Genomic DNA, 24,805 nt, shown 5'->3' with positions numbered 1-24,805 from the left:
GGTCCATCAACTTGAACCTTTCTCCACCCAAGCGCTTCTGACCCTTCCTTTTATAAATTGATGAGGTCTCGGTGCCTTGACCCTCCGTTGATCAAGGTCTGTTACTAAGACATATAAGAAGTTTTATAAAATGAACTTTTTAGTTGGACAGGATCATGCCTGGAAAGAAGCGTCTCGTTCCACGTTTGGTCAGATTTGGGGAATGATTTTTCTGTAACCTGTGGCCACAAACTGGCTATAAAAAAAAAAAAAAAAAAAGTCCATTTGTCCACTGGTGGAGGGGTTAGGCCAAAAGTGACGAGATGGGCTTCCTTAGGCAAGGCATTCCAGTAATAATGCTCAGACAACATTGGAGTCCACAATATAACATTTAATACATTTCTCCTTGAGAATGAAAAAAACCTCTTTCAGGCATTGTAAAAAAAACATGGCTCCAAAAATAGTAAATGGGGCCGATTTCCAAGATGTGGACATAACCGAATGACAAGTGTGATGTGTTTTGAAGATATCCGCCATTTTTTGTTTTTTAAAAAATCCTGGCCTTGAAGTACAGGAATTCACCAGTTTTCCCAAAAAAAAAAAAAAAAAAGTTTAAATAAACCCCTGCAATACCTTCTAGAAATTCAGACCCAACAGCCGTTAGATGCAAACATTAGACTTTGTGAAGAGAACGGCACAGCGCAGGAACAGGCCCTCGTTCACGGAGAGCGCACCTGAGAGGGATTAAATGGTGCATTTGCATACACGATGAATAATTCATTCTATAAGGAATGTTCCCCGAGAGGTGACCGATCCCTCGCACAATAGGAGACGGATTACGGGCTTAGGAACACACTTGCCGTTCGGCACAAATCGCCTATATTTACAGATGCAGCGCCGAGTGAATTTTTGACCCCTTGTATTATTTGTGGTGTACGGATCTGTGCCAGAATTTCATGCTGAATGAAGCAGTCACACTTAACCAAGCCCTCGTGTATTATATTTCTACGCTGATTAATACCTGCGCTAGAATTCCAGCTTTTGTAAGAAAACTAATCCGGAGGCCGTGCGTAGTGGCTATGAACACGTAACACTCACATAAAGCCAGCAGATTCCCTTCCCAATATTCTCACCCTCAGGGCTCGTGCACACATGGTTTTCAGTCGGTAAAAAAGCCTTGAAAAACATTACTGCTCGACATACTGTATAATGGGGGGGTAGAGGTAGACTTGAGCAAAATGTTTTGCAAGACCCAGGACCACCGACCAAGTCGAACTTCCTATTACTGTCATTCTGAGCACCGCCTCTGATTAGTAAGCTTCCACTATTCCACTATGTCATGGTGGAAAGCACATCATGACGTGCGCAAGGACCTACTAATTAGGAGTAGTAGGATGTTCTCAGGACTCTGGTCCGGCAGACACGGGGTACCGACCTGTCCGTTGGTTCCGGATAGTGCAAATTATCTTCTTGTACCCCACACACATCGGATGGTTGACCAGACCCACGAAAGTCGGTGGTTTCGAGGATCTTGAGGACAAGACATCTAACTTTGAAGCTCTGGATAACGCCTATAGGTAAATGAATACAAATTCTAATATTTTTTTCTAAAAGGATGACATTTCCTTTATAACTGTCATAACATACAATATAGTCATGAATATATAAAATTATTAAGTGACCACATTTTTCACAGCCCCCTGCGTATACCTGCAGAATATTCCACCATAATTACGCCAGACGGACTTTGTTCTAGTGAGAGTTGTTTGACGGGGAATATATTGTCTTGGAGAAACACTGCAGATCTTTGTTTTATCCCCCTCCCGCCCTCATTACACGGACAACAGAACACCTAATGAGACTTTTTTCTTACGGATATTTTATACCTTAATAACATGTTGGAATCATCAGAATTAAAATCCGAGGAGTATCGCATACCCTAATTGCACTCTATTGTTACTCTTTGGAAAATTCCAAAAAGAAAAAAAAGGTTGAGTTCTTGAGAGCCGATGAGCAGGGAAAGACATGCAGATCCTTATCCAAGTAATAAAGTTCATGTAGGAGGATAAAGCCAATAACACGTTAAAAAAAAACAACAAAAAAATAAATTAAATAAATTTAAAAAGTCAATTAAGAAAAAAAACTACAAAACCAGCACACCGAGAGCATATACTATATGTACAGTATACAGTGTAACAGCATTGTTTCCAGGGAATAGTTCTGCATATATGGCACCTGACTAAGCCTGTATAGCTACACAGACATCTTCCAGCCTCCACTCATATGGCTGAATCGGGTATAAAAAGGCAAAAAAAAGAAAAAAGGGCCACACATATCAGATTTATATCGTCAGACCGCACCTACCAATGGAAGAGGGAAAGAAGGATTGGGCTGTTTTATGTTAATATGCCTTATCCTTCTATTCTCAGGAATGATAAGCCACCACCAGAGGAGAAGAGTAGCAGCTTTAGGACCCTCCTATACATACACGTTTAAAAATGGGGAAAGTCGCCCAAAATTACCATATAATGCGCATGGAAGCGCTGACTCTTTCCAAAAGTTGTCAGGGGAAGAGAAGGATCGGATGACAACTCACCATTTTTGCTTTCAGGCAAGATAATTCTGACTGCGGCTTACTTAGAGAGCACTGGAGCTCTTGGTTGAGTTGAGAGTTCCCATAGATGGGAGGTTGAAAGAGATAGTTAGCTAACATGAATGATCAGCTTAACTCCTCACTCCCCATTCGGAAACATATGCATGCTCAACCGAGTGGAGTGTGCATGTGTATCTCTACCGGATCCCCTATATACAAGTACAGTCTGCTGGGCAGAGAGATCTTGTGTTTTCACCATCATCCCGCCAATGTGAGAGATCCTTCTCTCCATCCACAGTATCTGTATGGGGAGGAGTCACGCGACCCCCATACCTATTAGATGGTCGGATGATCGCATCGAAAACTAGAAAGTTTAGCAGACTTATCTAATGAGTATGGGAGTCTTTACTCACCACTAGGGATGAGCAGATCCATAGAAGTTCAGGTTCTGGTGCCTGAACTTTGTTCCAAAATTCGGTTTGGGTACCAGAACTGTACCCGAACTTGAACCAGAACCCTATTGAAACCAATGGGAATCTGAATTCTTGAGCTGGAAAATTCCCCCCCCCCAACAGACTTCGCTTGGAACTCCGAACATCGTACTGGACTTCCGGGAGAAATCCGTGTTCGGTGTTTAGCACAGGACACTAACTGTCTGGAAGGAACGAGAAACTTTTAAGTTCGGGTTCGCTCATCTCTACTCACCACTTCTCAAACATAACACATGCACACTCAGCCAAAATAAGTACGCATGTGTTTTGGGGAAGTATGTTTGGCAGACAGCTGTCTAAAAATTGTACGGCCATGTGCAGCCTGTGTAAGGCTGGCATATGGATTGTTGTGAATTCTGTGGCTGAGTTCACTTCTGTGGTCACAAGTGGTATTGCAGTCTCTGGGCTTCCTCCCTCAGGTGTTTTGGTGAGCTCGTTGGCTGCCTTGCTATTTAGCTCCACCTGAGTCTGTCTTCCTTGCTCCTTGTCAATGTTCCAGTGTTGGATCTGAGCTACTGCATCTTTCCTTGGGCCTGCTGCTCTGCTAGATAAGTGCTTCTAGTTTGTTTTCTGTTTTTTCTGTCCAGCTTGCTATTAACTTTTGCTGGAAGCTCTGAGAAGCAAAGGAGTGCACCGCCGTGCTGTTAGTTCGGCACGGTGGGTCTTTTTGCCCCTTTGCGTGGTTTTCGTTTAGGGTTTTTTGTAGACTGCATAGTTCTCTTTGCTATCCTCGCTCTGTCTAGAATATCGGGCCTCACTTTGCTGAATCTATTTCATTCCTACGTTTGTCTTTTCATCTTGCTAACAGTCATTATATGTGGGGGCTGCCTATTCCTTTGGGGTATTTCTCTGAGGTAAGTCAGGCTTGTATTTCTATCTTCAGGCTAGTCAGCTCCTCAGGCAGTGCCGAGTTGCATAGGTAGTGATAGGCGCAATCCACTGCTGCTTATAGTTGTTGTGAGGATAGATCAGGTATTGCAGTCTACAGAGATTCCACGTCTCAGAGCTCGTCCTATTGTTTTGGGGTATTGCCAGATCTCTGTGTGTGCGCTGATTACTGCACGCTGTGTTGCCTGATTGCCAGCCATAACAATGGATGCTTGCCCCAAGCTAAATGCCCCCTTGGCCTATAATAAGCAGCTACCAGGATTTTCATGTATTTGCCTCCAAGGACAGAAGCTTTTTGACTTCTTTATAAGAAATGGGAGGAAAATCTATGAATTTTGTACATTCCCGGGGTACAATGTAAGAATTTCTAGACCCCCAGTAATTGACTCTTACCCTCTAAAGAAAGGTCGAAAACGTCTAGAATAACAAGGCGTGTCCATCATCTCCGGCAGGACAAAAGAGAGGGGATTTTATTACCAGAAATCAGACCACAAAAGGACCCCAACAAAAAGGTATTGAAGGAGGCACGTAACTGCGGAGCACTTTCCCATTATATAGGGCGATTTTCATTTCTTTCAGAAAAGCGGGAAAAAGCTGAAAGCCCGAGACCTCATCCACACAATGTCTCACCGACCGGCAAGTCTGTACACATCCCAATGAATCGCTTCCTTCAAGATGAAATGGGTCAGACCCTCGAGAATAGGAACCTCTAGAATGATCGATCTCCTCTGCTCCATCATCTCATAGTGGAAGAAATTCACCGATTATGTGCACACGGCGTCTGAATGACAGCGCAGCCCCTGAATTTTCCCAAACGAAGACGCTTCAGGAAAACGTTGGCAATCATTTTCACCACTGGCTTTGCCTGAAAAAAAGACGTCATGTGCACATACCCCTACAAAACTAAGGCAGTAAGCAAGGAAAGACCTGCTAAAGGCTGCCAAGGGTCCGGTTTTTCAGGAGGATTTTGGAAAGTTTCCACACCAAAACCTCACTGTGAACAAACCCATACATCGGTGAAATCGAATACTGTTCTCACTTTTTTTTTTTTAAGATTTTTTTTTTCTTTTTTTCTTTGAGTATCCGCCATAAAATCCTTCTCAGAAATGGCTTCAAAACAGCTGGCAAAATTATCCCCAATCATTTCTATGGCACATCCATTTTTTCTGCGTTTATGAGATTTGGTTTAGAATTTATATTTTTCCATTTTCTCCTTGAAAATGTTAAAGAATTGACTTAAAAAAAACAAAAACAAAAAAAAAAAAAAACAGAAAATAAATGTTTGTTTTGTTTGTAAAATGTCTTTTTATAGAAGTTGCTCCAAACTAGACATTGTCAAATCAAAAGGCTGCAAAATAAGAATATTTTTTTGGGAAAAAAACCCCTCTGCAAAAAAAAAAAAAAGGTTTCTGCCTGAATAACTCATGTATCAACAACATCTAAAAAAAAAAACATCTGTGTGAACATAGCCTTACGCCTGCCCCAACAAGCCTGGCATGAAAAGGACAAAGCCAATGTAAACCACGGATAACTGATGAGAAATTCAACCCCCAGTATTGAGAATAGCGATACTCAATTAGTAGCTTTCAAACACACAGTGAGGCCACCTTCACATGTCCGTATAATACCAGTACCGGAAAACCTGGTACCGGTGTCATTAGTGTTTAGGATCACTGAGCCAACCCTGTGCACATGACATGCACAGTAGAACGTCTATACGAGGCTATCTGCCACAATATTGCAAGGACAATCCCGCCATCCAATCCAGAAACGAGGTGGTGCTTCTGATAATCCAACCCATTAGTAGATAGTTTGGAGCGTTCTGGGGTCACTTATGGACCGTCCCAGAAGGAACAGCTTAAAATGGTCCAATATTGGATATTTAGCAGTGGCGGTGTATGGATAGCCTCGAGAGCATAATTAACCCCATTTTTGTCATTATCCAAGTCATATATTAGACACAACAAAACCCCTCTTTCTGAACTTACCCCAATCAGCATGGTGGCTCAGTGGGTAGCACTGTATGGTGGCTCAGTGGGTAGCACTGTATGGTGGCTCAGTGGTTAGCACTGTTGCTTTGCAGCTCTGGGGGTCTTGGGTTCAGATCCCGCCAAGGACAACATCTGCAAGGAGTTTGTATCTTCTCCGTGGGTTTCTTCCCACACTCCAAAGACATACGAAGAGAGAATGTAGATTATGAGCCCCAATGGGGACAGCGATGATGATATCTGCAAAGAGCTGCAGAATATGACGACACTATGTAAGCGAACATAATAAAGAAATAATTCTTTGTAAATATCTGCACTATTACCTTTCTTTTCCATAATAGAAAAAGAGGAAAACTAGAATTAATTCAAAGTCAATCTGTCCCCCCCCACCCACCGACCAAAAAATGTTACTAATCAGTCATCATTAAACCCATGCTTGATAACAGAAAACAATAGCTTCCGCACAAGGCGTAGATCACCAGTAATCAGGCAACATTGTCATTTTTTGATTCCAGATTCAGAGACCAGATGCTTTGTGACAAGTGGGCCTCATTAAGATACATTAATCATCGGTCACTGTACATTCGGCAGCTGGGGGAGATCGTGGCGGGGGCAGGGTGCGACATGACGGCTGCATAATGACTAGAACATTTGTGCAGGACTGGTCATCACTAAAGTTATGAATCAGATTCTCGAAGCACGAAATTGGGCCAGCACGATTACAACAGTCCTCTGGAAACAACCAAGAAATCCTGCTCCTATAAAAATGGCTGAAAAATGTTTTTATTTTTTCAATCCAATTTCTTTTTATTTAACCTGTTCCTGCCTCCAATCTACTTCAAGGACCCCTAGTGTTACAGCATCATTTGCATGTGGGGCAACCCACACATATTTCCTAGTGTAATGGACAGGAGAGCAAAAGATTGTAAGGGAATGAAACATTTTATTGGTTAAAACGTAATTAATAGACAAAACAAAAAAAATCAATCAGAAATGTTATGACCTGTTTAAATAATTATACTGGTTTTGCATTACAAAAAAAAAAAATATTTACGGTAAGTATAAACTTTAGAATAAAAACAAACAAGCGCCCACTGGCTAGGTTGGATATTTGGTGAAGATCTTACATTCAATACTGAAATCTGCAGCGTTTCTGTATGCAAAATCTGCATTTATTCGGGCATTTTTTGCTGCGGGAAAGCACAAAAAAAGACATGTAACAAAAAAATGCAAGGCCAGCAGTTTAATGTCCCGCTCGGGATCGCGGGGCTGACTGTCAAAATCAGGACAGTCCCGCTGGATCCGGGATGGTTGGGAGGTATGGTTTAACCTGCAAATTAAGGGGCCCCACTGGAATAATTAGGTAAAATCTGCACCAAAATGATGCTTTTCCGCAACAGAAAATGACATGCTGTGATTTAAAAAAAAACAAAACGCAACGAAGGTCAATTTCCACACGGCTTCCACACCATATACAAGGAAGCATGCAGAAAATGAGCAGTGTGTAAGCTCAGCCTGCGAACGTCTCACATTACAGTGGGCCTTGGTCTTGAAAGGACAAAACTCCAGAATATCAAGGGCATCGGAGTTTGTTTTTCATACGCCTCAGCATTTCCACATAAAAGAAACCTGGATGCAATTGTGCGGCAAATGCCTGATTTGTGCTGCCCGTGGTTCAGGCGGCATGAATCTAATGTCAGGTTCCATAGATATAGAAGTAAAAGGGAAATGACATGACGCGTCACAGATGAGAATCCGGTGAACTTTTAGACTCCATTTCATAGCTCCCAACCGTCCCTCATTGTGCGGGACTGTCCCGGTTTTGAGCCTTTGCCCCGCTGTCCAGCACGGGACGCTCATTTACGGAGTGGTATGAACCACATGTTGCAAGATTTAATATATAATATGTCAATTTCTGCAGTTCTACAAATGACACTGAATATACCATCAAAGCATTTATAAATTGTATAATGAAAGAATGGAGGGCACCATCAAGCAAAATAGCAATAGTAAAGGGATCAACCCAAAGTGTGACCTGTAATAGCTTCAACAGGAACAAGAAAAAGACGTCACACTATATATAATGGGGACCACCCAGCAAATAGTATATAAATCACTTTTTAAATTCTTTATTTTGTCAGCCAAAAAAACACAAAACAGCACACCACACTTTAAAAACATTTAAAAACAAAATAAGACATCAAAGGTTCCTAATAAGGAGCCTCCACCTGGACATATCTATATATATAATTGCCTAAGGGTTTTTCCGTCTGTCTGTCTGTCTGTCTGTCCTGGAAATCCCGGCTCTCTGATTGGTCGAGGCCGCCAGGCCTCGACCAATCAGAGACCGGCACGGCATCGACGTAGAAATCCCGCGTCTCTGATTGGTCGAGGCCGCCAGGCCTCGACCAATCAGCAACGGGCACAGCGACGATGATGTCATAAAGGACGTAGACATCTCACGTTTCTGATTCAGCGACGGGCACAGTATCGACATAGATGTCATAATGGTTGCCATGGCGACGATGATGTCATAGGTTGCCTCGAACAATCAGCGACGGGCACAGTCTGCCGCGAATTCTGGAATCATCATTGTCCATATACTACGGGGACATGCATATTCTAGAATACCCGATGCGTTAGAATCGGGCCACAATCTAGTAGTATAATAGGTATCATAAAATATTGCTGCTAGTATAGTTGCCGAAAATACACTATTCAATTTATAATAAGGTATATTTAAATCAGACAAGCGCAAGCTGTGGTTTTCACAGATAGTACTTGTATCCATGTTATTCTATGGGGCCGTGCCTCCGAAATTTGGATGGCACTCACATTCAAATCTATGGGTCAGTGCAAAAAAAAAAAAAAATCGGACCGCATTCGGATGAGTGTGGTCTGATTTTTAGAGACTTACATAATAGAGAAGGTAAAAAACAAACTTTTTTTCCCTCTCCAACTCTGAAAAAACTCAGACTGACGCAGAATCATGGGAGCAATAGTGGCAAGAGTACACCATCTACGGATTATTTGCAAGAGTTTTGGAATAATAAGAATCTCAGGTGGCGGCTCTGTATGCCGAAAATTTATCAGAGTGAGAGGTTGTACCGATTTCAATTTTTTTAATTTTTGCTACACTAGATTAAATTATGTGTAGCACCCTACATATTAATGTTGGCTCTGACCAAGCAAAAATAAAAAAGTGACCTAAACTATCATGAATTAACATAGATCACGTAGCGCCGCCGGGGTCATTTCTCAGCTATGATAATGTCAACATTATCCCTATGAACCGCGGAGACCTCAATAAATGCATGGGAAAAGTGGATCTATGAGGCTCGGTTTAATAGTTTGTTTGTTTTGTTTTTTTTTACAGAAAGGCTAATTACAGGCCCCGCAAAGCTCATAGAAAAATGTACAAAAAGCGGCTTCTTCTTATTCCAGTCACTCCCGACATCAGGGCAGAAATGAGCATACATAATGCATCCACAATGAGCGTAATCACAAGTGTGACAGTGAATGTGCGCCGATTGTAATGGCTGCCTAATCTCACACTAGCTTTTGACATCAGGCGTGTCTAGATTGTTCGTGTCTGTAATGGTAAATCCTCCCGTCACTAAATGGCCTTCATGAGTACAGTAAGCGGGAAAATGCTCCGCCGTAAATACGATAATTGGCCAAGTCTGACACAAGCAACCAATTAGAGCATAATCCGGCCGTCTAACATGGCGGAGTGGTGGAAGTAAACCTGTCAACTAGTAGCGGGGTTATCTAAGGCATCATAAAAATACAATATAAAATTTTATCTCATCAGTTTTTATCGGAATGTAAGACTTGGTTCACACAAAGTATAAAGGTGGAAAAATCCTAGAAAATTCTCATTTTGAATCAAGTTTTTTCTTCTTCTCTTTGGGCTATGTGCACATGACATCTTTTCTCGCGGATTCTGCCTAGAATAGAAGCACCAGAAAAAGCCCCTCATAAAATCAACATAATGCACATGTGCACACATTGAGGATTTGGTCAATTTTTTACCTCAGTATTTGTAAGCCAAAACCAAGAGTGGAACAAATCAGAGGAGAAGTATAATAGAAACAGGTCACCAATTCTGAATTTTTCATGCATTTCTGTTTCTGGCTTACAAATACTGAAGTAAAAAAAATCTCACGATACTCTGCAAAATCATCCTCAAAAACTCCACGTTTCTGCCACACAAAAAAAAATTAGCAAAATGACTCAGACCTCAATTCATCATGCACGTTTTTTGGTTTTTTTTTTAAGTCACCTTTCTTCTTTGACATCTGCTGTTTTTCTTTTTTTGCGGCTACTTCTTCAAAATGACTCATTCGGTTTATGAATTTTGGACAAAACCCACAAAAATCATCTTTGATTTTGTCTTTAATTATTTTGATGACTTTAGTGCAAAAGTTGCACACATTTTGTATAATTGTGAAAAGAAATTATAGCATACAAGAGGGGGTGGGATGGAGTTAGACAGAAAACTCAGAATTTCACAAACTATGACTTAGGCAAAAATATCTGGAAACTCTAAACCCGGCCTATAGTGGTGAACTAAAGAAAAAAAGCCAAAAAAAAACCAAACCACAACAGTAGAAACATACCGTAAGTGACTTTAAAAATGAGGCGAATGAAAAGCTAAATACTCAAACCTATACAAAAATGGAGTAAAAACAGTGATCAATCAGCTCCGTAGTCTGTATACACCTTAAGGGTATGTGTCCACGATCAGGATGGCCGGCGGTGCGCTAAGCTCCGCCCCCCTCTGGGACGCGATGATGCCAGATGTGTTCATAGCACACATCCGGGATCATCGCACCCTACGCATAGGGCCCTGTGTTATATCTTGCGGTGGCGCAGCGGCGCCGCAAGATATACGGACATGCTGCGATCTGAAAAGACGTGCCGCATGTCCGGAGTCGCAGGGCCGCCGCGTGCGTGTTACCACGCATAGTGGAGACGGGATTTCATTAAATCCCCTCCACTATGCTGTAACATCTGGACGCTGCGTGTTTGACGCTGCGTGTTTGACGCTGCGTCTCTATGCAGCGTCAAACACACAGCGTTTACGGCATGTGGACACATACCCTAAGGCTTCCGTCACACGTTCAGTATTTGGTCAGTATTTTACATCAGTATTTGTAAGCCAAAACCAGGAGTGGGTGATAAATGCAGAAGTGGTGCATATGTTTCTATTATACTTTGCCTCTATTTGTTCCACTCCTGGTTTTGGCTTACAAATACGGAGGTAAAATACTGACCAAATACTGAACGTGTGACGGCAGCCTAAGGGTATGTTCCCACGGTCAGGAAACGCTGTGGGTTGGACACTGCGCACAGCCGCAGCGTCCAACTCGCAGCGGCCAGATGTTACAGCATTGTGGAGGGGATTTCATGAAATCCCATCTCCACTATGAGTGCACAGACGCCTCTGTCTTCCTTGCGGAGACGGACATGCGGCGTGTCTTTCAAGACCGCAGCATGTCAATTTATCTTGCGGAGAGGCTCAGTCTCCGCAAGATAAATTTCCTGTCCAATGTATTGGGTGTGGTGATTCCGCACGGTTCAATGAACACATGCGGAATCACCTGAGCTCAAAAGACGGAAGCACTTTGGACGGAGCGGACATGTGCTGCATTCAAAGCGCTGCCCGTTCCTGACCGCGGGAACGTACCCTAAGTGTGTATACACCCTAAGGATATGTGCACATGTTTTGGTGAACCATTTCTGCATCTCTTGGCACGATAACTGCTGTGTAAAATAAATGCGTTTTTGCGCATATTTTCCCCCACTTAGTATGAGGGAAATGCGCAGCAAAAACGCTGAAAGAATTGACATTCCACAGACTTAGGCTGCCGTCACACTATCAGTATTTGGTCAGTATTTTACATCAGTATCTGTAAACCAAAACCAGGTGTGGGTAATAAATACAGAAGTGGTGCATATGTTTTTATTATACTTTTCCTCTAATTGTTCCACTCCTGGTTTTGGCTTACAAATACTGATGTAAAATACTGACCAAATACTGCTAGTGTGACGGCAGCCTTAGATTTGAAAGACAAAAATAAGCAACGTGTGCATGAGACATCAGGATTCTCATTCACTTCGCTTTCATCAGGAAACCCTTCAGGTTGTGAAAAATCTGCGCAGAAAACAACCTGACAAATCCGCAATGTGTGCACACACCCAAAGCATTTTTAAAAGGGATGTTGCAGTATGTTTCCTTTTTGAATACTCTGATGCTGATATTTTTTATTGCATCGACTTCAAAACCAACAGAAACTCCATCTGAACATACCCTTGAAGAGGTTTTTAAGCCTTTTCCCCCCCTCATGGTGTTTGTAGTCTTTTGACTTAACTGTCAAACTTGGAGCAGATTCCAAGAGGAACCCGCCTCAAGGAAGCGACATGTCACTTTTTTTTTTCCCTGTGGGTTAAACCAACTGTAAAACTCCCTGGTGGCCTAGAGTGGAGAAGAGGCCAATGATAAATTCGAGTTGTTCCAGAGTCATTAGGGAGCCTCGGGCAACTGCTTAGTCGTCACTTCCCAAAACCAGCGGCAGCGATATGCGAGTGGGAGAAAAAGACTGCGCACCTTGTCCGAGAGCCTTATTAGTATCTATGTCTAGTTGCTGAACGTGTGAAAGACATATTGGATTTTATATTACTTGTATGATGAAAGTTTCTTCCTGGCCTTTAAACCCACTTTTTGATTCTTAAATTTGGATTAAAAAAGTGTCTGAAGCCTAAATCTGTCACATCTGATGCATTATTTTTGTAAAATTTCGAACAGAATTTTTTCAACACTTTTTTTTGGGTGTAGGACAATGGTGCGGTGTGTATTGGCATATTAACCCCTGATGAGGCCTGTCGGCATATTTATACAATGTGTTATTTATTAGTCACTTGTCATTATAAGTTTGTTGATGAAGACCGCAGTGACAGGAAGGTCGGTGTGGGTCAGCGACGGTCACTACGGAGCACAAAAGCGTGTCTGTCATCATTATCATGGCTGAGGTTACAACCAACACAAATCATTTTGGTTGGGTGCTCCTGATTGCTGTATACACGCAAGACGACCTTAAGGTGCTGGGATATTTAAAATGGCTAACAAACGGGACACACCCAGTTGTCATTTATTTCCAAGAGGAGTAACAGAGGAACAGCACAATGCTAAATCCTTTTCTTAAAAAAAAAAAAAAAAATTAAAAAAATAAAAAGATGCTCCAGCATTGATCTATTATAGATACCGTAATTCAATTATTCGCTTGACCCCTTCCCTAAGAAGGACGTAATTAGAGTTGAGCGAATATGTTCGTATTCGGTGGCCGAATATGAATTTGCCATTTTGGTACCCTATTCGTGACAAATTTATGTTTGATGATCAGTTCCGAACAGATTTGGTAATTTCTACTCCCATTGCCTTCAATGACATTCAGCGAATAGTGCAAAAACAATAATCGCCGACGATCGTAATCGGAACTGAACTTTGAAAAATGTGCTCAACTCTAGACGTAATGAAGTCCTTAGACAGTGGTGGGTGTAAGGAGAGTGATCAGGTGCAAGCTGTGTAACACAGGTGCCACCTGCTACTACCAGCAGCAACCGGAGCAAGCACCAATCACTGTTTAACCATATAAATGGGCCGTCAATCACTGACGGGCATTTTAAAGGACTGACTACCAAAGCACATCGGCAATTGCAGAGAGTCAATGGGTTGCCATAGAAGGCAAGCGTCCATCTGAAGGTCCCCGTCACTTTACTGGTTGGTCTTTCCTAGAAAATTCATAGGAGAACCTTCATTTTGCTATATGCAGCAATACTGTAGCATTGCAGTATATGGTACAAGCAATCAATCGCAGGTTCAAGGTCCCCGAAGAAGGGGGGAGTCTAAAAAATAAAGTAAAAAATAATAGTTTAAATAATCTTCCTTTCCACTGTAAAAATAAATAAAAAAAACATTTGTCATTGTTGGGTCTGTAAAAGTCTAATCTATCCAAATATAAAATTATTTCAATCGTACGTTAAGTGCTAAATAGAATATTAAAAATATGAGAATTTTATTTTTTCAGTATCTGTACTTTTTTTAAAAAAATGCAATAAACGGCGATCAAAACTTCACACGTATGTCAAATTTATATCGATAAAATTACAGCTCGCAGACAAAAAAAAACAAACAAAAAACACCTTACACCGCTCGATCAATGAAAAAAATGGTGGTAATACATAATACACACAAATGGGAGAAAAAAAGTTCTGAGTTTGAGGGTATGTGCACACGTTGCAGATTTGCCTGCGAATCGAAAACCAAATCCGCAGTGTACATGCTGCGGAAAATACAGCGTGGAAACACCGCTTTGTATTTTCCGCAGCATGTCAATTCTTTGTGCTGATTCCGCAGCGTTTTACACCTGCTCCATAATAGGAATCCGCGGGTGTAAAACCGCCGGAATTCAGCAGTAAACCCGCAGTAAATACGCACTGCGTTTTACCTGCGGATTTTTCAAAAACTGCGCGGAAAAATCCGCACACGAATCAGCAACGTGGGCACATAGCCTGAAACCCATGGGATACAGATATTTTTAAAAAGAAAAAACAAAAGCTTAAAGGATTGGTGCCGCCATAGTTGTACTGACCTGGAAAATTACCAAGCCATTTTCACAGCAGAATAAATGTTAAAAACAATAAAATAAAATGAAAATAAATAAATAATAATAAAAAAAAAAAAGCAGATTGGAATTTTTTTTATCCCACCATTTCATCCGACCTGTAATTTGTTGTTTCCATGTTTTTATACCTCTGTACACACTGTCCAATTTGTTTTTTCTTTCTGTGAAATCAGACCAGAAAGTGACATATAGTAAAGAGTTCCTCAACCTTTAGGGCGCCTTTACTATGTTACCCTCCATTAAACGGTTTTCAGAATACTCCCATTCACCAAAAAAGCTTTAGAAATTTGCCATTTGCCCCAAAAGCCTTTCCATATGTACCGTATATAAAAAAAACACAAAACAAGAGCAGCCATAGAAAGGTGAGGCGTTGCCCATAACAACCAATCGTACATCAGCTTTTATTTTTGTACAGCAGGTTATGAGATGAAAGAAGAGATCTGATTGGTTGCTATGAAAGCCATGACTACTCACACATGAGGCCTAGTCTGAAGGCCGGAGAAATGGTCATTTCTATTGAGTTTGGCCTAACAACACATGACGAATGTGAGAACCGTTGTTGTAGACGTTCTGTGGCGCCAGTGTGAACAGAGAAGTTAAATATGTACTAAACAGCATAAAAAAAAAAACAAAAGAAAACACACAGTAATACATAGAGAAAAAACAAACACAATCCTCCCCACAGCACAATGTAAGGTCACAGAGCCGCCCGAGACTGTTTAGTAATAGGGAGGGTCAGGCACAAAGAGGTTTCATCATACTAGAGAGTTGTGTGCATTCCGAAAAATTACAATTAACCCTTGTGCCGTCTTTGTAAATTTCTACCTAAAAGGTTATTTAAACAAGTTTTTTTTTGGGGGGGGAGAGGGTTACATCAATCTTGAAGCAGATTCCGAAAATCTCTTCAAGATCCCCTGGATAACCCTCCTTTAGGGCATGTGCACATGAGACGACCTCTGATGTACCCGCTGGGTTTATCCTGCAAAAGACACAGCGACAGCGGTTTTCCTGAAGTATCTTTTTGTTGTGTCTGGTGATGTTTTTGCGGTGCCTTTGCCGCCAATGTTTTTTTTTTTTCTTTTTTGGAAAAGGTTTTTGAAGCTAATCAGCAAGAAAAAGAAAAAAAAGTGTGTGAAGCCTCTACGTAAGGGCATGTGCACACAATGTCGTTTTCAAATGGCCAAAAATGTCCGTTTTTCAAGCGCAAATTTTTTTTTTTAGTTGTTTCTTGAGAACTTTTTCAATGTTTTTGACTGCTGGTGTTTGCGGGATTTTTTTTCAACGTTTTCCCAGTGTTTTTGGAGCATCATTTCTTTAGTTTTAAACATCTTTTTATTAGGCTTGGTATAAGAAACATGACATAAATACAGTTCTTTTCAGAAACAAGTGAATTCTTAATGTAATCGGTGACTCATTTTTTGAGGCAAAACCAGTAAAAACTAACATTTAACATGAATATTCTTAAAATATTTGGAATGCAGCTCATCCGAAACAGATTAGGATAAGCAAATGATTACATTTGGCAAGATGATAGAGCATCAAGGATGTGACGCCTGTTGCGTTCCATGAAGGGTAAAGTGGGGAAAGGATAAGAGAAGGGTAGGGAAATAACGTGGTAGGGAATTTTCACCTCAAGTTGGGGTGATGTCCGCCGATTTGTGAAGAAAATACGGATAATATCAAGAGTCCAATCAGGATGTTTGTAGTTAGGTCTTTAAATATTTGAAATCTTAAGAATTTCATTGGTCATTTGTGATTGTCAGGTACTCATCACTCACTCTTAGCTCTCCAGGGGGCCCAGGTTTTGAAGAATTTATTTTGTGAGAAATAGGTATATGCAGTGATTTCCTCTATGTAGTAGAGTTGGTCTACCTTAGGCTTCTTTCACACTTCAGTTGTTTGGCATCAGTCTGCTCCGACATGAGAAAACGGTTCTAACGGATCCGTTTTTTTGATGGATCTGTTACTTGGGGGTTGTCTGGGAAAAGCATCTACTTTTTGGAGCATGCGCAATTGAAAAAGCGGATTGGGGCGACGGATCCGCCAAATGACGGTCGCGACGGATCCGTCGCCCATAGGCGGCCATTCTATGGAATGGCGGACGTGACGGATCCGTCGCGAACCGCCATTTCGGCGCAGACAAAAAACGTTATAATGTCCATCAATGTCTAGATGACGTCCGCCAAATCTCGACGGATCCGTCACATGGCAGATGGAACGGACGACCATCCGCCACAATCCGTCGCTAATGTATGTCTATGGGAAAATAGCGGATCCGCAAAAAAAAAAAAAAAATGGCGGATCCGCTATTTGAGGAAAATGGCGGTTTCAGACTGACCCCAAAAGACTGAAGTGGTGAAAGAGGCCTTATGTACCCAATCTGAAAGGCTTGGACAGCCCCTGGATAGCCAGTGGGAGGGGATAAGAAGTTCGGCTGCTGCAAGCAAAAATGCAAGTAAAGATTTATTTCTATATTTGGCGTTATCCCCTGGCCAATTCAGGAAGATAAGTGACAGAGATGGAGGGCCTAATACTTTGCAAATCTAAGTTATGTATGTCAAAATTACCTTCCAGAAGGCTTGTATGCTATCGCATGACCACCACATATGTAAAAAAGTCCCTATATCCTTAGAACATCTCCAGCAGGTGACTGTGGGGTTAGGATACCAAAGGTGGGATAGGATTGGGGTGCCGTACCATCTGGTGACAATTTTGTATGAATTTTCCTGTACTCAGATGCAGCTTGATGGGCCATGTGAGTTTTTATAGATTTGGTCTACTTCCCAGTCTTGTAGATCAATACCTAGGTCTTTTTCCCCCAACTAGAAATGAAGGCTCGTTTGATTGGGGTTGAGTTGATAATGATTATTTGGTAGATTTGGGTTAGTACACCTTTTGAAGGTTTCTGTTGGGCTAGGAGTTTCTCATGGAGCATCATTTCTACTGATGTTTTCCTGACTTTTTCTTTTACCTTCACACTGAAGAAAGAGCTATGTTTTTTTTTTTCTTAATAAAAACACTTAAAAAAGTGCTCAAAAAACGCACCCAGGTGTCTTTTGATCGTTCTCATGGACTGATTTATTGTACAGTATGAAGCTTCTATCAAGCTGAAAATGCCTGAACAATGTTACTAGAAAGCCAGAATATATGCACAGCAAATCGTTTTCACATGCAGACTCACACGCTCGTGCTTTTTAGCATTTTGTTAGAGCTTTTTCAGGCAGGTATTGGGGGCAGAGTCCACCTGAAAAAGACAATGTGTGCACATACCCAGAGGGTGCATTTACTGTACAATGGCCAACCGCAGCTATTAAACAACTGTAGATCACCTACATGTAAGCCGAAAGGTGACCATTTTAACATCCTGTTTGCACAGGTTAACCGCATTTTCATGTGCACAGAACAATTGTTAATGGGATCGTTCTGTGCGCATAAAATAGAATTGTTCTTGGCAGCAACTGCCCTGTTTAAATGTTTTTTTCACATCCTGATTAGTGATGAGCGAGCGTGCTCGGATAAGATGTTATTGAACGCGCTCGTGTCTTAATAGAGTATTTTCGGCATGCTCCCCAAAAAATGCTCAAGTCGCCGCAGCTGCATGTCTTGCACATGCAAGGATTGCCTAACAAGCAGACAATCCCTGCACGTGTTGCCGCTGTCGAACAGCGGCGAGACATGCAGCCACTACGACTCAAGCATTTTTTTTTCCAGAACGCAAAAAATACTCTATTAAGACACGAGCATGCTCAGATAACACCTTATGAAGCCACTAGCAAGTGTGAACATAACGCGTTTCTCTTAAATGTCTAAGGTTATGTGATTCATGGACTAAAAATCGCCCATAGAAGTGAGAAAAAAAAGGGGGTATCACAAGGATTTTGAACCAAGAGAAGACAGAAGGGAAAGGATTTCTGATAAAACTTGGTGCATAGACATAAAAAGGTGTCAAAATCCTTGACTGCCTCTGCAAATGATATACCAAATTTACCAACTCGTAAGTGATATAGCGTTTGATCCCGAAATTCTGAAGGCGGAAAGAGGTTTTTTTTGTCTTCTACTCTACCGAAAGCAAGTGGCAATTTACTGTAAATCCACCCCATCCCCCATTGCAACCATATCTGCCAGATGCAGGCAATAAATCCAATAAAACCAAAACAGTTCACAGTAGTTTATGCCACTTGCTCAAGGAAACCCTACTGTAGGATTCCCAGGAAAGCCACAGTTAACCCATGCAGGGAAGATTTCTAGGAAACATGTCGCTGCCACCTAGAGGCGATTAAATGTACCAACACAATCCCTATGAAATAGATGATGGACTCAAGTGCGCCTCTATTCCCAGTCAATTGGTTTGAAATCAGTGAAAAGCCTGGATAGTAAAGGAAATAGAAGTGTATAGGGAGGTTTCTATTGTTTTGTCTCCACTCCTAGACTTGGATAAAAAAAAAAAAAAAAACTTTGTATGTTGCATGGTTCCCACCTGTGATCTGCCACATTTTTCCAAAAGTCCCACATAAATATCACATGCTTCATCTGTACTTGAAGCAATCCACTGGCAAGCACTGATGCAGCACATAACTTTGCAGTGGCGTGTGAAGCTCCCTCTATGATGACACACTGGAGGCAAATACGGACACCCGGATGACACACTGGCGGCAAATACGGACACCCGGATGACACACTGGCGGCAAATACGGACACCCGGATGACACACTGGAGGCAAATACGGACACCCGGATGACACACTGGCGGCAAATACGGACACCCGGATGACACACTGGCGGCAAATACGGACACCCGGATGACACACTGGCAGCAAATACGGACACCCGGATGACACACTGGCAGCAAATACGGACACCCGGATGACACACTGGCAGCAAATACGGACACCCGGATGACACACTGGCGGCAAATACGGACACACGGATGACACACTGGCGGCAAATACGGACACCCAGATGACACACTGGCAGCAAATACGGACACCCGGATGACACACTGGCGGCAAATACGGACACCCGGATGACACACTGGCAGCAAATACGGACACCCGGATGACACACTGGCGGCAAATACGGACACCCGGATGACACACTGGCAGCAAATACGGACACCCAGATGACACACTGGCAGCAAATACGGACACCCGGATGACACACTGGCAGCAAATACGGACACCCGGATGACACACTGGCAGCAAATACGGACACCCGGATGACAAACTGGGCAAATACGGACACCCGGATGACACACTGGCAGCAAATACGGACACCCGGATGACACACTGGCAGCAAATACGGACACCCGACACCCGGATGACACACTGGCAGCAAATACGGACACCCGGATGACACACTGGCAGCAAATACGGACACCCGACACCCGGATGACACACTGGCGGCAAATACGGACACCCGGATGACACACTGGCGGCAAATACGGACACCCGGATGACACACTGGCAGCAAATACGGACACCCGGATGACACACTGGCAGCAAATACGGACACCCGGATGACACACTGGCAGCAAATACGGACACCCGGATGACACACTGGCGGCAAATACGGACACACGGATGACACACTGGCGGCAAATACGGACACCCGGATGACACACTGGCAGCAAATACGGACACCCAGATGACACACTGGCAGCAAATTCGGACACCCGACACCCGGATGACACACTGGCGGCAAATACGGACACCCGGATGACACACTGGCAGCAAATACGGACACCCGGATGACACACTGGCAGCAAATACGGACACCCGGATGACACACTGGCGGCAAATACGGACACACGGATGACACACTGGCGGCAAATACGGACACCCGGATGACACACTGGCAGCAAATACGGACACCCGGATGACACACTGGCAGCAAATACGGACACCCGGATGACACACTGGCAGCAAATACGGACACCCGGATGACACACTGGCAGCAAATACGGACACCCGGATGACACACTGGCAGCAAATACGGACACCCGGATGACACACTGGCAGCAAATACGGACACCCGGATGACACACTGGCAGCAAATACGGACACCCGGATGACACACTGGCGGCAAATACGGACACCCAGATGACGCACTGGCAGCAAATACGGACACCCGGATGACACACTGGCAGCAAATACGGACACCAGGATGACACACTGGCAGCAAATACGGACACCCGGATGACACACTGGCAGCAAATACGGACACCCGACACCCGGATGACACACTGGCGGCAAATACGGACACCCGGATGACACACTGGCAGCAAATACGGACACCCGGATGACACACTGGCAGCAAATACGGACACCCGGATGACACACTGGCAGCAAATACGGACACCCGGATGACACACTGGCGGCAAATACGGACACCCGGATGACACACTGGCGGCAAATACGGACACCCGGATGACACACTGGCAGCAAATACGGACACCCGGATGACACACTGGCAGCAAATACGGACACCCGACACCCGGATGACACACTGGCGGCAAATACGGACACCCGGATGACACACTGGCAGCAAATACGGACACCAGGATGACACACTGGCAGAAAAAATGGACACCCGGATGACACACTGGCGGCAAATACAGATACCCGGATGACACACTGGCAGCAAATACGGACACCTGGATGACACACTGGCAGCAAATACGGACACCAGGATGACACACTGGCAGCAAATACGGACACCAGGATGACACACTGGCAGAAAAAACGAACACCCGGATGACACACTGGCGGCAAATACGGACACCCGGATGACACACTGGCAGAAAAAACGGACACCAGGATGACACAGTGGCAGAAAAAACGGACACCAGGATGACACACTGGCAGCAAATACGGACACCAGGATGACACACTGGCAGAAAAAACGGACACCAGGATGACACACTGGCGGCAAATAAGAACACCTGGATGACACACTGGCAGCAAAAACGGACATCGGGATGACACACTGTTGGCAAGAAAACGGACACTGGGATAAGACACTGGCGGTAAATATGGACACCCAGATGACACACTGGCGGCAAAAAACAGACACCGGAATGACACTAGCGGCAAAAAAAAAAACGGACACCCAGATGACACTGGCGGCAAAAATAGACACCTGGATGACACTGATGCCGGATGGCCTTAGAGAACATCAACGTTTTCTTGACGACATCATAATAATAATTTTTATTTATATAGCGCCAACATATTCCGCAGCACTTTACAATTAAACGGGGACATACTAAAAACCCAAACGTCTTTAAAAATGAAAACTAAAGCAGCACAAAAACATGCATTTTAGAATCCGTATCAATGTGTGGCAATTTTGGGTTACTTGACAACTCTCATATGCATCATTCTCTTTTTTATTATTTTTAATAAGCCATTTTTATATTTTTTTTCTTATAGTCTTCTCTATGGTGAAAGAAAACAGCAAAAAAAATGTTGTTATGAAAAGATTTTTTTTGCAACAAACTGGAAAAAAATAGAAAAAAAAACCTAACCTAAACTTAAGGGTGATTTCACCGTCTTTTTTGTTTGTTTTAAGTTGATTAATTTTTCAGAGTTTTATTTATTTTTTTGTATTCGTCATTCCAATGAGTTCTAACAAACAGTGGATCAGCCTCTGACTTCGGCACAAGAAGAACCGATATATAACATATAACATAACCGATATCTGATCAGATCCGGCTTCCAGTTGATTTGCGCTGTGGGATCCAACAATCTCCAGCCGCTGTCAGGGCATGCTGGGAGTTGTAGTTCTGCTGGAGCTCAGTTATTCCTGATCCGCACTGATGGATCTGGAGTAACAATAGATGACATTACATCTAAATAAGAATATTTCTGTTCTGTGCCCTTTAACCCCTCACTTCTGAGACTCAGGCTCCAATCAGAGTCAGCAGCTCCAGTCTCCCCGGGCTGACAACAGAGAGCAAAAGAGGGAAAGTTATAAAGTGTCCCCCCCTCCTCCCTAATATAAACACTGATTTTTGGGGTCCCCCCTTGCACAGGGTGATCTGCACCATACTGACAGGCACAGTCTCCAGCCTCATGAAGCGGGGCCCCCGGCTATGGGTGTGAGGGGCCCGGAGGGCAGTCCTGACCCCCCGCCCATGTACCGGGTGCCGGTAATGCGGGTGCAGGGTGCGGGCTCCCCGGGTCTCCGGCCTCCCAGTATAATGCACCTGACAACCAGGGAGCAGGAATGACCCCAGAGCGATGACAGCGGCTCAACCACCTGCGCCAGGACCGGGGGCTGCAGACCCCAGAGGACGGGGCCCGGGAGCACTCACCCCGGTAATGAGGGTCCGCGGCTCCGGCACCGACCACCTCCTGCTCCTCCGAGTAACGAGCGGTCCCCGGGAGCGTCGCCTCTGCCAGCGGGGGGAGGAGTCCGGGGGACACACCCACACATGGGCGTGGCCAGAGCGGAGGCACTGCTGGTGATAGAGGTCAGAGCTGAGATACATGAGATACACAGGAATACAGAGCTAAGATACACAGGAATACACAGCTGAGATACACAGGACAACAGAGCTGAGATACACAGGAATACAGAGCTGAGATACACAGGACAACAGAGCTGAGATACACAGGAATACACAGCTGAGATACAGAGCTGAGATACACAGGACTACAGAGCTGAGATACACAGGAATACACAGCTGAGATACACAGGACAACAGAGCTGAGATACACAGGAATACAGAGCTGAGATACACAGGACAACAGAGCTGAGATACACAGGAATACACAGCTGAGATACACAGGACAACAGAGCTGAGATACACAGGAATACAGAGCTGAGATACACAGCTGAGATACACAGGAATACAGAGCTGAGATACACAGCTGAGATACACAGGACTACACAGGACAACAGAGCTGAGATACACAGGACAACAGAGCTGAGATGCACAGGACTACAGAGCTGAGATACACAGGACTACAGAGCTGAGATACACAGGACAACAGAGCTGAGATACACAGGAATACACAGCTGAGATACACAGGACAACAGAGCTGAGATACACAGGACTACACAGGAATACAGAGCTGAGATACACAGGACAACAGAGCTGAGATACACAGGACAACAGAGCTGAGATACACAGCTGAGATACACAGGAATACAGAGCTGAGATACACAGGAATACACAGCTGAGATACACAGGACAACAGAGCTGAGATACACAGGACAACAGAGCTGAGATACACAGGAATACACAGCTGAGATACAGAGCTGAGATACACAGGAATACAGAGCTGAGACACACAGGAATACACAGCTGAGATACAGAGCTGAGATACACAGGAATACAGAGCTGAGATACACAGGAATACATAGCTGAGATACACAGGACAACAGAGCTGAGATACACAGGACTACACAGCTGAGATACACAGGACAACAGAGCTGAGATGCACAGGACTACAGAGCTGAGATACACAGGAATACAGAGCTGAGATACACAGGACTACACAGGACAACAGAGCTGAGATACACAGGACAACAGAGCTGAGATGCACAGGACTACAGAGCTGAGATACACAGGACTACAGAGCTGAGATACACAGGAATACACAGCTGAGATACACAGGAATACAGAGCTGAGATACACAGGACAACAGAGCTGAGATACACAGGAATACAGAGCTGAGATACACAGGAATACACAGCTGAGATACACAGCTGAGATACACAGGACTACACAGGACAACAGAGCTGAGATACACAGGACAACAGAGCTGAGATGCACAGGACTACAGAGCTGAGATACACAGGACTACAGAGCTGAGACACACAGGAATACACAGCTGAGATACAGAGCTGAGATACACAGGACAACAGAGCTGAGATACACAGGAATACACAGCTGAGATACACAGAAATACAGAGCTGAGATACACAGGACTACACAGCTGAGATACACAGGAATACACAGCTGAGATACACAGGACTACAGAGCTGAGATACACAGGACTACAGAGCTGAGATACACAGGACTACAGAGCTGAGACACACAGGAATACACAGCTGAGATACACAGGACAACAGAGCTGAGATACACAGGAATACACAGCTGAGATACACAGGACAACAGAGCTGAGATACACAGGACAACAGAGCTGAGATACACAGGAATACAGAGCTGAGA

General features: G+C 43.6%; 1 protein-coding gene across 3 annotated transcripts in view; it reads right to left on the bottom strand.

Annotated features, from left to right (window-relative positions):
* LYPD6B (LY6/PLAUR domain containing 6B) overlaps window positions 1-23,019 on the bottom strand; it is a 53,431-nt gene extending 30,412 nt beyond the window's left edge. Inside the window, exons 1-2 of one of the 3 annotated variants that reach the window (XM_069732896.1) lie at window positions 7,067-7,085; window positions 5,940-6,189 (exon numbers count right to left, since the gene is read on the bottom strand). In XM_069732896.1, the coding sequence (XP_069588997.1) occupies window positions 5,940-5,951 (12 nt within the window). In that variant the 5' untranslated portion in view covers window positions 5,952-6,189; window positions 7,067-7,085. Of the gene's footprint in view, window positions 1-5,939; window positions 6,320-7,066; window positions 7,086-22,939 lie in introns of those variants that run through there. The other 2 variants (XM_069732897.1, XM_069732894.1) reach the window with 2 other exon arrangements.
* Between the last annotated feature and the right edge of the window lie 1,786 nt (window positions 23,020-24,805).

Source organism: Ranitomeya imitator, chromosome 7 (assembly GCF_032444005.1).
Source record: "Ranitomeya imitator isolate aRanImi1 chromosome 7, aRanImi1.pri, whole genome shotgun sequence".
Lineage (NCBI taxonomy): Eukaryota > Metazoa > Chordata > Amphibia > Anura > Dendrobatidae > Ranitomeya > Ranitomeya imitator.
The sequence above is the reverse complement of the archived record's forward strand: the minus strand, read 5'-3'. Positions and strand labels throughout refer to the sequence as shown.